Source organism: Arachis hypogaea, chromosome 9, assembly GCF_003086295.3.
Source record: "Arachis hypogaea cultivar Tifrunner chromosome 9, arahy.Tifrunner.gnm2.J5K5, whole genome shotgun sequence".
Lineage (NCBI taxonomy): Eukaryota > Viridiplantae > Streptophyta > Magnoliopsida > Fabales > Fabaceae > Arachis > Arachis hypogaea.
Window position 1 is genome coordinate 120,031,238 of NC_092044.1, and position 13,956 is coordinate 120,045,193.

The 13,956-nt window shown below is 35.3% G+C and overlaps 1 protein-coding gene and 1 long non-coding RNA gene across 2 annotated transcripts; one reads left to right on the forward strand and one right to left on the reverse strand.

The window, feature by feature from the left end:
• The first annotated feature begins 2,070 nt into the window (after window positions 1–2,070).
• LOC140175012 (uncharacterized) lies at window positions 2,071–4,126 on the forward strand. The gene is made up of 2 exons (XR_011865187.1): window positions 2,071–2,404; window positions 3,471–4,126. It is a non-coding gene; the product is annotated as an uncharacterized lncRNA (long non-coding RNA).
• A 2,195-nt stretch (window positions 4,127–6,321) lies between these two features.
• LOC112712697 (phosphoenolpyruvate carboxylase 4) lies at window positions 6,322–13,613 on the reverse strand. Its single transcript, XM_025765628.3, has 20 exons — window positions 12,976–13,613; window positions 12,515–12,678; window positions 12,240–12,357; window positions 11,990–12,067; window positions 11,824–11,892; window positions 11,597–11,675; window positions 11,410–11,486; window positions 11,232–11,327; window positions 10,989–11,127; window positions 10,709–10,813; window positions 10,411–10,478; window positions 10,085–10,324; window positions 9,574–9,699; window positions 9,398–9,499; window positions 9,176–9,322; window positions 8,661–8,759; window positions 8,417–8,505; window positions 7,798–7,924; window positions 7,520–7,726; window positions 6,322–7,393 (listed from the first exon to the last, which is right to left on the reverse strand). The coding sequence occupies exons 1-20, from the start codon at window positions 13,129–13,131 to the stop codon at window positions 6,569–6,571; spliced, it is 3,111 nt and encodes a 1,036-aa protein (XP_025621413.1). The 5' UTR covers window positions 13,132–13,613; the 3' UTR covers window positions 6,322–6,568.
• Window positions 13,614–13,956: the final 343 nt, after the last annotated feature.

The following is a 13,956-nucleotide window of genomic DNA, read 5'->3' on the forward strand; positions in this document are numbered from 1 at the left end:
AGGACCTTTGAAAGTTTTGATAGGTTATTATGCTCTGTTACATGTGAGCAAATGTGTCACCTTGTCCTTGTTTTTTGAGTTTGGCCACTTAGCACTGATTTAATAAACTATAATATCAAACATTATTACCCTATATTCTTTGCTAGGATAATGGAAGTCAGAATCCTAAAAAAAATTAATAGTTGCACAAAATGAAATGACTTCACTCAGTAAAACAAACAAATAAATTAAATATATAATTATAATTGGAAATTCCAAGATAAAAAAAATTAAATGATAATAATAAAAATGCATTAGTATTTAGCACAATGCTATATATATATAGGCATTAGGCATGGTTAATTAAATTGGCACTAGAACATGTACTGAAAAATAAAATAAAACAAACATTGGTTGGACACCACTATATATACTGATTTGTTTGTTGCTTAGGGGCACGTTTCAATTATATCTTGTCTTTTGATTGAACCTCACTGTCATGAATTTCTGGCATCATGGTATCTCCTTTAAACAACATGCAGCATCTTTGGTTTTTGTGGAAAGACAAGCAAATTTGGAAAGTTGAGAGAGATATGGCTAAGTAGCTAGCAGCTAGCAAGAGGGGATGTAACAATTTTTATATGATTCCATTTATGTGGGGGGACACACTAATGTCTTGTTCAACTACAATAGATCAACTGAGAAATAAAATAAAACTTAAAAGAGAAAGTAAAAGTTAATGTATAAAATGTAGTAACTGTGACCTGAAAGGCTACTCTGTACTCTCTGTACTCTCTGTATATGTTTGTTTTTCTTTGGTGCATTACTTGTGCCCCTTTATTACCATATTATTTTGTTCAGGTGAATTAGACAACCTCCAATTTTGGGTATCTCAAATAGATTAGACAATTCATAATTTTAGGTATAATACATATTCACACTCTTCACATATTTACCAATTTTTTTTCTCAATTGACCTTTAAAATGAAGAGGGCATGAAATACCGTGTGAGCTAAGGTTCATTACCTTTAAAATAAAAAAATTTCATGCATCATTGACTGAGAAGGCTGTTGTAGATTACAAATTACAATGGTAACTCTCACCCTTCAAAAATGCAAGAGCAGCTTTATTTTATCTCACATCTAGTTAGAAAGTGGAGATAATAAAATATATTTATATATAAAATAATTTTTATTTACTATTTTATTATTTTAGAAATTGAATAGGTTTGATTAGTTTACTAGTTTGTTTTATCAGTTCATCGATAATAAATTTCTATCCTAAATCAAATCGGTCTTACAATTAATTTTCAATTAATTTAATCGTATTTGTTGGTTATATTTGATTGTCAAAATTATAAATAATTACCCACAAATTAAATAAATAAATATTGCAAAATGAGTTTGACCTCACATTTTGACAAACTTTAAGATCTTAGGTTTATTCTTCTCAAATATATATTAATTGATTTAATTTAAACTTAACTAATAAAAGACTTAGAATTCAAAAATGAAATTACAAAATATAATGTTTGATGGGCTTGAGAACTAAAAGGCTTAGATAATATATTGTCAACATATTTTTTGAGATGACAGGATGCCATCACCATCAAGTTTGTGAAGATAATATAATGCACTAACATATAAAGTAAGGGGCTATTGGAGCTGGAAGTGTACCCATATTGGGCCAAGTTGGACAAAATCTTGGAGGCCACATAGGACTTTGAGGACTCAGAATCAACTTTCTTTTGTTCCGTGGTCCAGGTATTGCCATGGTGAACAATTAATTATATTTGGATTTGAAATTGGTTGAAACCAAAGTAGTAACTAAAATTTTTTTAAAAGTGTTGTGTATGTGAGTGTGTATTGTGTAGTATATTTAAATTTAGGTTTAATTATTTTGCGAATTTCTATAATTTTACCGAATTTTTAATTAGGCCTCTATACTTTTTTTCTTTTCAATTAGATCCATGTACCTTAATTTTTTTTTCAATTAAGTCCCTGCCGTCAGTACGATGCTTAACATAATAGAATATTCTTGGTAAAAAAAAATATTCTTCTCATTTAGCTGGAGTGGCCAGTTGGAACTAATATGAATTTTTCTCAAATACCAAAAGCACCCCTCACATTTCATCCCAAAGAAAAAACCCTTAAGTTGCTCTCATCTCTTGTGTCTCCTGCGTCTTCTGCATTGGTCCGTCGGCGGCGTCCGTGTCTGGCATCAACTGTAACGAACGCATGGTGGTGTGCTGTCCGTTGCCTCCTTCCCTCTGCACTTGTCCATCCAAGGCGTCGCCGTCCCTCGCGGTGAAGCTCCTCGCCTGGCGTCACCGCGCTGCACCGTGCCGAGCCTCGTAGCGCCTGGCCTCCCATCCCCGCGTTGTGCCTTTACTCCTTCTCCATGCACTCGAACTGTCTGCAAACAGGTAACCAAAAAAGTCTCTCTTTTTTCAGTTTTAAAATTTGATATTTATGCTAATTTTATTTCTTTAAAATTATGGCATTAGTTGATTATGTATTTGTTGAATTGATTTCTGGATTGTTTTGATTTAATGGTTTATTTAGAGTTTACAGTATCAATATTTATGTATAGGGATTGTTTTGATTTAATGGTTTGCAATAGTTTAGTTTTGTTTCTCTTAACAGCGTTAATTAATTTGGAGCGTTACTTTTAAATTTGCAAATTATTCTGGAAAATACATAATTTGACGGTTCTTTTTTGAATGTATAAGCATTACCGATTTAACCATATATATCATGCTCTCCAAAGTCATGATCATTCATAGATGGATATAGCTGATGATCATGATGAAGTATTGAATTTGAAGTGAAGTGTGTGTGCGCGCGTGCATTAAGTGAATTGCATGTTCATATTATTGTTTGGTTAAAGTGAATTATGTGCTCATGTTAAGTCAATTGAATATATTACTCACATTGGTATGGTCTTTGAAAGCCCCACACCCACTCATTAAAAGTAATGCTAATATGCTGCCTAAGCTCTAATTAGGGAGTATTGGTATCTAATATCTATATATCTATTCTTATTTCTTGTTTGTTTTTTTTTTTTTATTGGATGATTCATCTTGTATCGTTGCTTTTAAATTGATTGGTACTAATAATAAGATTCTTGAACTTATTTTTTGTTTACTTTTTTTTTTGTCTTTTCTTTAAGCAAGATAGGAACAACAATGACAGTTTTTATGTTTAAATAATAAATTGTGTTGATGGTTTCACAATCATTATTTTGTTTTTTTTCATGTTCTGGATGTATGCTGAATTGAGATGATTTTGATTATGATAAAAAAATTTAATTATGTGCTTGAATGGATCTACTATGGTTGAAAAATAATATATAAAAGAAAAGTAAGCATAGGAGTAGATTTTTAAAAATATGACATTGGATGATGAATTTTGTTTATTCTTGATTGTTGATTGTTGTTGCTGTGATGATGCTATTTTACATGGATTCTGTTTCTTTTTTAATTAATGTAGTGATGGGGCAGGAAAAGGAGTAGAGGAAGGGGTAGAGCTGCATCTTCACAACCACTTCCCACCACACTTGCATCTTCACAACAGTTATCCACCACACCTGTTGTTGTTGCCTCTACTCAGCCACTTTCCATACCTGCAACTTCAGCTTCTCAGGCTCCAACCACAGCCACCTTACAACAAGCCTTACCTCTTGAAGGGTCAGTCTCCCAGCCTCCTCTAGTTGTGGCAAGTGCAAATTCTCAGCAACCACCTAAAGCATCTTCTTAATCTTTACCCAAGACAAAAGTGTTTGGTGTGAGGAGAAGTGGGCGACTAAAGGTAAGAGTGAAAAAGCAAAAAGGGGCACCTACTCTACATATAGACCTAAGTGATGACTGAAGTATGATTAAATTTATAGTTAAGGTTATTGGGATTGCTATTATATAGTATATTTTGTTTTCAATTGTGTCTCTGTGGCGACTGTTTATTATGTGGATAGGACCACTATTTTGATATTTTGGAATTAGGTTGGACCACTTTTAATTGTTGCACTTCTTGGACCTTTATTTTGGATTAGGTATGTGACATATATGACCACTTATGCTGTGATATTTTGTGTTAGTAAGGGGTACAGGAACACTTATTTAATAAAATATATGTGGCATATTATCGGGTCATTTTTTTTTGCAAGTTGTCAATTGTGAAATTTTAAATATTCACATTGATAAAGTTTCTTTCCAACTATCATTTTATTGTTATACACACATAAAATACATCAAAATGCAAAATTCATTCAAACTAAACATAATTAGCTTTAATTGGATTGAAGCCATAGAACCTGTTACATAGAATTTCATAGCACAGATAACTCTAAAATCTTGCAAACCACATTTCAATTATTAAGAGTAGCAAAAACATAAATAGCATATATTGCATTTTACATTGAATTTTCATACTGTCATCCAATCTCCCAACTTGTTCTTGGTGAATATTGAACTCATCACATAATCTACCCACACAAGCATCTATTTCTCTGCCTTCAACAATTAATCTCTCCATTTCCATGTTTAGTCTCTCTATCTTTCTTTCTTGTGCATCCAATTTTCACATTTCACCCTCCAACTTAGCAGAATTTTGTGTTCCAACAACTCCAACAGCAGCAGTAGACACGTTACTTCTTGCACCAACTTCATCAACCCACTCAAAAAATTTACATCTTCTATTAGGGCAAGAAATAAATCTTCTATTAGGATTTTTTGTTGCTTCTGAAATTTGAAGACTCAAAGTGTCACCACAAAAACAGTGAACCCGCCTTTCTTTTTTCTTTGGCCACCTATTCTTTGCACCGTCATCAACCTCAATCCACTCAAAATCATCAATCCACTCAAAAAAAATTGTATTTTGGTATCTTCTCACAAGTAACATACCTCCTACCATGGTCAGAAACGGCTGAGGAACGGCGGATGGTTACTACCTCTCCACAGAAATACAGGTGTCTTCTTTCCTTCGGGTTGGAGCTCCTGAAAACACAGCTTCCCGAAGAGAGAATGAATGAGGTTCCTTGACTTTGATCCATAAATTTGGGGAAGATGAAAATTAAAAATAAAAAAGGAGAAGAAGAGAAACCTCAAATAATTCAGACATAGATCTGTTTATAGGGAGAAGAAAGGGGTAAATAAGTCATTTCACAACTCACTAACTTTTTTTTAACGTTAAACGTTAACAGGGACTTGATTGCAAAAAAAAATTCACGTATAGGGACCTAAATGAAAAGAAAAAAAGTATAGAGACCTAATTAAAAATTTAGTAAAACTATAGAGACCTGCAGAGTAATTAAACCTTAAATTTATGATGTTCTAATATCAAGAATTAGATGTTGTCCAACTCACCCGGAAAAAAAACTTGGTTTTGTTCCATCTTTCATATCATTACTCTTTATTATAGTCTTAGACAAGGGCATGCAAATTTTAAGGATCCTCTTGGCATAGTTGGAAGACCAGAATTTTATAGGACATAGTTTTGAGCAATATCAATATTCTTGTTCTTGTTTATCCCTTTTCATTTCAATTTTTCTTCCTTTTAGGGGTGTTGGGAGAAATCAACATAGAAAATGAAAGAATAAAGTATTGTTTTTGTCCCCATCGTTTGGGGTAAGTCTCAAAGTTGTTCCTAACGTTTGAATCATCCTATTTAAGTCCCTAATGTTTTAAAATCGACTCAATGTTGTCCTGCCGTTAGAAATCTGTTAACGAAATTGACAGCAGGACAAAATTGAGACAATTTTAAAACGTTAGGGACTTAAATAGGACGAACACGTTGGGGACAAAAATGATACATATAAATAAATTTTAATTTTATCCTTCAATAATATCAATTTTTTACGGTACATGGTTATTGAATTATTTTTTAATCACATCTAAGTAAATTATATTTAATTACATTAATTTTATTCTAAATAAATTCATTTTTGTCCCCAACATTTTCGTCCTATTTAAGTCTATAACATTTCAAAATCGTCTAAATTTCGTCCCACCGTTAATTCTGTTAACGGATCTTTAACAGTAGGACAACATTGAGTCAAGTTTTGAAACGTTAGGGACTTAAATAGGACGATTGAAACGTTAGGGACAACTTTGGGACTTATTTCAAATGTTGTAGACAAAAACGATACTTTAATAAATAATTATCTGAGATTTAATGCACTCCTTCACTTGAGGAAGCACATCATAGTGGCAAATGTTATAACTTTCAGGGCTGATAAAAAGGTGGCTATAGAGGGCTTAGCTATTACAGGAATTCATAATCACTTGAAGAAAAAACATATTTTTCTACCAAAATTATTAGAGAGTAAAGAAATACATGAAGCAGCATGGGAAAACTAAATTTACATCACATTATTATTTTATTGTTTTGTTTTCTGAGTACATTACAAACCATAATAGACATCATAATGGGGATAGGTGGAAACTGGAAAGACAAGGAACATGTGAAACACTGAAACATTGGGTGCTCATATGCTTCTAAAAACAAAGTGACATTTTTGCATTTTTCATTGAATAGAGCACAATTCTAGTAAGTCCCTATAAGCACCTAAAGTTCATGATTCTTGAGAATCAAAATCAACCCGTGTTCTTCATCCCAGCAGCAATTCCATTAATGGTGATTAGCAAAGCATCTCTGATCTTTCGGTTGTCGTCCTCACGCCTTAGCCTCTTGAGTATCTCCACTTGCAACATGTTCAACGGATTGAGAAATGGAAGTCTATTCTCAATGAGCCTCCTTAAGCTCCTATTATTCTGTTGAAGTTTCTCATGGCCACTAATCACCAGCACAAACTTCTCCGCCGTCATGAGCTCACTCCGTAGTTCGCGGCCGAGTTCTTGCCTCTCCTTGGACACAAGAACTTCATCATAATGCTTGGCAATAGGAATGTCTGCTTTCCCCAAAACCATTTCAATAAGGTCTATTGTGCTTTGGAAGAATGGCCACTCTTTGTACATTTCTTTTAGCTCTTCAGTGTGGCCTTTCTCGCATGCACCTTTTAATCCAGCACCAACACCTAGCCATGCAGGAAGCACAAATCTGGTCTGTGTCCACGCAAATAGCCACGGTATGGCGCGAAGGTGTCCGATTCCTTTCGAGCTCTTCCTTCTTGCCGGCCGGCTGCCTATGTTGAGGAAGCCAAGCTCTGCTTCAGGCGTGGCTTCGTGGAAGTAGGAAAGGAATTCAGGATTTTCATACACTACACTGCGGTAACACTGGCAACTGATATTCGAGATCTCTTCTATCACTTTACGCCATTTCTCTTCACGCGGCGGATGAGGCGGCCGAAGAGTTGCAAGTAGCACTGCTGTTGTGTATATTTCCAGTTGTCTCACGGCTATTTGTGGCAGCCCAAACTTGGCATCTATCATCTCTCCCTGCTCAGTAGACCTTAGTGTTCCCTGTAATAAAACATTCAAATACAAACAATTTATGACACTACTATAGTATCATCTTTTCTATGCAGGAAAGTATGGAATATTTGTACAATGCGTACAATGGATTCCATGGAACAAGGCTTAGCCTACCATCACGGAGCCAGGTGGTTGGGACTGAATAGCCAGATACGTCGGGCCACCACCGCGACCAATACTCCCTCCACGGCCATGGAACAGTGTAACCTTAATACCATACTCATTGCAAGCAGCTACAACATCCTCCTGAGCTTTGTAAAGTTCCCAAGCAGCAGTAAAGCGGCCGGCATCTTTGCCAGAATCTGAATATCCAACCATAACCTGCATAACAAAATTGTATTGTCATCACATAATAGCTGTAACAAGAAATGAAATTGATCTAGCTTAGGTACCTCTTGATGCCCATTATGGTTCTTAATGACGTGTTCACGGTACCAATCTATTGATAAAAGTTTTCGGATAACTGAACCAGCTCCTCGCAGGTCCTTCACAGTTTCAAATAGAGGGACCACCCGCAACCTGATTACCAAGATGCATGCCGGTAAAAATCAAACACTATGACTACAATTCATTGAAGTTATCATAAACTCATTATCAAGCATCACAAAATGTCTTTGTGCACTGCAGCCTTAAAATATTTTTCATTCAGTAAAAATAGCACGAGTAGAGTGTTCAACAGATTATATTTTATATGTTTAGGCATGTCCTGCAGTTTAATTACTACTCAATTAACAAACATACAACTGGAAAATAGAGTTAAAGCAGTGGCGGAGCCACGTTATGAGCAAGGGGGGCAATGGCCCCCCCAAACTAATAAAATGTATGTATTAAGTTTTTAATTTTTTAGTTTAACCCTTTTTTAATTTTTAATTTTTCTTTCTTTTTAACTTATATTTTTCATGTTAGCCCCTCCCAAAATAATTTCTAGCTCCGCCCCTGAGTTAAAGCTTCTTCACCATAGCAAGGTGGCTAAATGAAAAGATAGAAGCTCGACTTAGATTTCATACTTACGTTCCACCAGGACATTCTCTTCCCAAGTCTCCAGCAACAGAAAGCCGTGCGTCCTTCTGTAAAAGCTCTACTGCAAGGACATCACTTGCCTGAAAATCAAGAGAAAACTCCAACCCTGTCAGTGATAATGATAATGATAACCACCTTAATCAATGCTGTGTCCTTTGAAGACAGAAAGGCGATGTGAGAATTGGAAGGAACCTATAATGAAACAACTTGTTTATATAATGCAAAGTAATCTTACATTTGAGGCCATGGATATCACATAGGCTCCAAGTGAATCACTCCCTAGCTCAGCAGCAATTCGGAAGGTGTCCAAGACTTCTTTGACTTCATGAGGAACCTAAAAGAACAAAGCAACATTCCAATAAGAAATAGTCAGGAATGTAGACAAGAAAACGAGTTATTCAAAGTTCATATTATTTGATGCATTGGAGGGTCGAAATGTTTATTGTCTGATTTTTTCTTTGATCATGAACATAAACGTGATTGAGTACTTGTGTCTATCAGAGTTGTAAATTCAGTTAAACAAAGAAATATGGTGTCTACTCACGTGAAAATGTTTTCATGTAAAGATAATAGTTGAAAACTATTAATAGTTTGACATGTCTGACTAGATTGCTTAACATAATATATATGTGAACATCTTACCTACAAATTTTTTTAATGTCAACTCTGTTATCAACTTCTCTCCTTTTGTAAAATACAAAAGGAGGTTCTCCCATTCCACAATAAATATCTTGAGCTTTAGCATCTTACCTCTATACTATGAGGAACTAGTGGCCTCTTCCCTTTCAGCTCTCTTGTTAAGAACTCGAGTTTCTTTTCTTCGTCCCATTCACTGTATGTTCCCAAATCCAAGTACTTAGTAATTGCATCAATTGTTTCAGCATGTCTCCCAGATTCCTGTTCAACTCTAGTGTCAGGCCAGAAATGAATTCCTGAGCCAAAGTACGCATGCCATTTAAGTCATACTCATACCTGACGCAAGTCAAGCTTCATTAACACCATTCCAAAGGTAGCAACTCTACGAATCAGATCAGCGAGTCTACCATCGGCTAGCACCCCAGATCCACATGATTGCTGAGGAAATGTACTGTCAAATACCAATTCCAGATAACCTTTTTGGAAACAGAACAAGGGATACAAAAGAGTACCAGAGATTCATAACACAGGAGAAGAGGTTCCAAAAGCTGATCAGTGGTTTCATAGTAATCCAAAGGATCATTGTCACATGAAACATCCTCAAGAAGAAGTTCTAACCGTCTACGACTTCTCTCAAGCTGAACAAACACAACAGAATATGCATGCCATTATAAGATTGACATTTGAAAGTTAACAAAATACTAATTACAAACAGAGAGAACCTCTGAGTTCCATAACAATATGCAAAAATGAATTAGTCCTAGTGACGATTCAGAAATAAACCTTATATGCACATCTCTTCCCTTACCAGGCAAACAAATATTCTTTATTGATTATTATACAAATACCAACATGGAGCTATATTTATAAGCATCCGAATTCTCAAAACCTTGGAGGAGTCAATAGATTTGATGTCAACATGTATAATTTCTCTAACAAATCAAGCAGATATTGAATAGCAGCATCAATATAGTCATTTTTTATGGACTTATCAGTTACCACTGGAATAAAATGAAGTGATACCTTATCTTTTACATTTCCTAGGACAACTCTGTAAGGAGCAATTCCAGGAAGCTGAGGGAGCTTAGGCTCCATAAGCTTCTGAAAACTGGACCTTCCTATCTGGGACCCTGCAGATGATTTCCTTTGACCAAGTTGTTGAATGGAGTTGAATGAAGAAGAAGGTGATATTGCAGCTGCAGAAGCCCCGGAGTTCGCTGAAGTTTCGCCGATTTTGAATAGAGTTGAAGAAACCTCACCTTCCTATCAATTAAAAAAATACATATTTTCCAAGAAGCAATTGTAAATCCAGAAATACTTAAAATCAGTAGATTACTGATATGATCTACCTTGTGATTGTGTTGTGAGTGATCAGGTCCTGGAATGTCTAGTCTGGGATGTTGAGCTTCACCATTTTCTACAAAATGTTGCAAAGAATTCAGAATATATTCCAAACTGTATATGAATGATGTTTCCTATTTTCTCAAGAGGGAAAAAATTCTGTTAATCAGAGAGGAGAATTTTTTCTGATTAAAAAAGAAATTAAAATATCTTTGTGATGTATTAGCAGACAAAAATATGGATATCATAGATATATGATATGCACAAAGAACTAGGAAGATAAATTATGAACATTATTGTGTGTACCAGCAAAAGAGGGTAAATGTGCTCTTGCTGGAAGTTGTTTTGGAAGTGACTGACTTCTACTCACAGGTTGATTCCAATTTTCATGGCGATTCTCAAGGTTAGCTTCTGTAGAGAAAGAAGTGAAGTGATTTTAAATAACTCAAATCTGCGTGCACACAAGGATCTGTTTTAATACTTAAAAGACAGTTTGGTGGTCACTTAATATAAAACAAAGATGAATGACTATGTCCATTGGCATTTGATAGACCTCAGCAAAGAGAATAAAGTTCAACCAGCAAACCTTCTAGAATTTCATGTGCCAGTCTTGACAAACTCTCACTGCACTGGTTCATGGATAGCTCAAACCGGAGGCTATCCACTTCGCGGATGTAGAGATCAATTGCCATCCATCTGGATAGAAGGGATACATCTTTTGTGACCTATTATATCCGTTAAAAGCAAAGTTAGCAAGAGAAGTATCCTCTTACAACAATTCAGAAAAGCAAAATCATGTGGCAATTGAGAGGATGGTAATAAGGCTCACCTTTGCTGTCACATTTGGGTTTCCATCTCTATCGCCTCCCATCCAAGATCCAAACTTGATGGGAGTACAAGTCAATGGAAGTGGCTTCCCAGTATGCTGCAGAAGATGATATATTGTATTGAAAATATTAGAATTTAGAAAAATGCATAGCTGATTGACCATAATTGAACATACCAACCTTCTTCAAGGCATTGCTAACTCGATGTAAATAATGAGGAACAGCTTTCCAGAGTGACTGCTCCACAATATTCAAACCTAAGAAAACTCAAAATTAATACAGCAAAAATCAGTGTCTATGCAAAAATTTCTTCACTGAACCAAAGTTTTCATGAGCTTTCATAAACACAATACTCAGATCAGTATACCAGCTCTAGCTTCATCAACTGGAGTGGGTTTCTGACGCCTAAGCTCATCGGTCTGCCATATTGAAGTTATCTCTCTCACCTGAAAAATCCATCATGATTAATGTGAATTGAAGAAACATATCCAAGAAAGGAACCACACCACCTACTTAACAGTTAAACCGATTATCTCTCATCCTAAGACAGTGTGATGCCTTTTATAGAGTGAAAATACAGTTCATGGAAATTACCAGGTCCTCAATCACCATTTCTCGATCTTCAATGGTAAGATCAGGTCGATCATTATAATCCAAAAGATGCTGCATGGATGTGGGAAATGTTGTTAAAGACAATCCTTACTATGATATTTGCTGTTCTGAAAATTTCTTAAGGCCAAACAAGTAAGAAAAAACTCACAGCAATTCTAATGTGTTTGTATTGTAAGGTACGGCGATTAATTTGAGTAGGATGAGCTGTAAGAACAATTTCAACCTCCTGTGGCAGAAAAGATAAAATTGAAATCAAGAGTAAAAGAAACTGGAACAGGTTGCTTATTGGAATATTAGCAAATAATAAGAAAATAATTGTTTACATAAAGAAAACACAAGGATTCTATGCTTCTCAGACCAGCATATGAGAAATAAAACAAGTACAGATCAAAATAAACCTGCTTGCAGACTGTGTCATAAAGTTCATCAGGGGAAACTCCACCCTGCACAAGCTGGTTAAAGATATCATCACATGATTTTGCAGTTTGTGCTATATTATTCCCTCTTTTCCGAACCCTGCATAAACAGAATTAGAGTTAAAAAACCACCACAGATTGAAAGCAGTACTTGTTGCAGTTTGTGCTATATGCATAATTCTATGATATATCAAAGAACCACAATAACAATTTACCAAGAGAATCCAGAAAAACCAACAATTGGTTAACCAAATCACCTATGATGAGTTTCAGCTATTCCCATGAGAGTAAGATAGTGGCTGAAGGCGCGAGCTAGGGTAAGAGCTTCTTCGAGTGTCATCTTTGATAGCTCGGAAGCCAACTGCTTCTCAAGCATCTCAGCCATGTCCACAATCCCTGCCTGCCTCATATTACAGCCACTCTAACCAACAAGAAAAACATAGCAAAAACCTTTTAGTGTGACCAAAAATTCACATGAACTCACACCACCATATGCATAATCATTCATTACACACACATCACTCCTTATCATGTCAACTTCCTCTTCCATGCACCATGATCAAACACCAAATGCAGAATAAGTAATTTTTGAAGAGAAAAGGGAAAAAAGCCCCTTAGAATCAGGGAGAAGCATGCAAATTGCAAAAGAATCAAAACCCATGAAAGAAAAGAGAAAAGGGTATTAAAAAGAGCAAAAAGTTAGTGTTTTGAGATAGACCTGAGCAAGCACACGAATCCTCTCAAGCTTGTCAACAACAGTGGTTCCAACTTCACGCTGGAGAATGTCGTTGAGGAGATTACCAAGCAGCCTGCAATCATCATCAAAGCTCTGGAAGGAGATTTCCTCAGCAATATCATCAGTAGTATCAGTCATGTTTGCTGTTCAGTCTCAACACAAGAGTAGTGTGAACTGTGAAGTGATAATAATAATGAAGAAGAAGAAGAAGAAGAAGAGGTGGAAAAAGAGTGAGTAGTGGTGAAAGAGTTGTGAGGGGGAAAAGGAAAAGTAGTGTGGGTCCAAATTTGGTGTAGTTTAGTGCAAAGAATTGAATGGCAACGGGGGAATTATGCATGATGCAATGGAAGAAGGAACATGTGGCAGAAAAGGAAGGAAGGAGAAAAGGGTCGTTGAAACAAACATGTGAGTGAGTGAGTGAGTGAGTTTTAAAATCATGTGACCCCTTTGCTTTGCTTTGCTTTGCTTTGCTCCACGTTACGTGACTTCTTCACTCTTCATTTCCATGCTATGTTGCTCCGCGAATATTCTTCTCTTATGCTATATCTAACATGGAGAACCTATTACCTCTGTTACTCTTCTGTCAACCATCTTCAAACAAGACAAAATTATTAAGGCCTACAGTGCAAGACTTTATGTATCTATAATTAGTAGAATTTTCAACATTTGTGTAGACAAACTATAATTACTGAAAATAAACTTTTAAATATGGGGTTCACAAATATTAAGGGCAAATGTTAAAATTATTATTAATAAAAGTTTTTTAATTTTTAATTTTATATATAAAATACAAATAAATACTAGAAAGTTATCAAAATTTATTATTTTTGACTATCAGTTAGCCTTTAAAAGTATAAAATAAAGTATGTTGTTGGATTATTAAACTAAATAAACTAGACTAAAAAAATTAAGTTAAGGAAAAATATATGAACCAACTAATAATCAGCCAAGAATGGAACAACA

Coding starts and splice junctions, on each gene's coding strand:
- LOC112712697 (XM_025765628.3), bottom strand. CDS start 13,131: ATGACTGATACTACTGATGATATTGCTGAGGAAATCTCCTTCCAGAGC. Junction 11,676..11,823: donor AAATGGTGATTGAGGACCTG/GTAATTTCCATG, acceptor TGGATTTTTCAG/GTGAGAGAGATAACTTCAAT. Junction 11,328..11,409: donor TTAGCAATGCCTTGAAGAAG/GTTGGTATGTTC, acceptor CATCTTCTGCAG/CATACTGGGAAGCCACTTCC.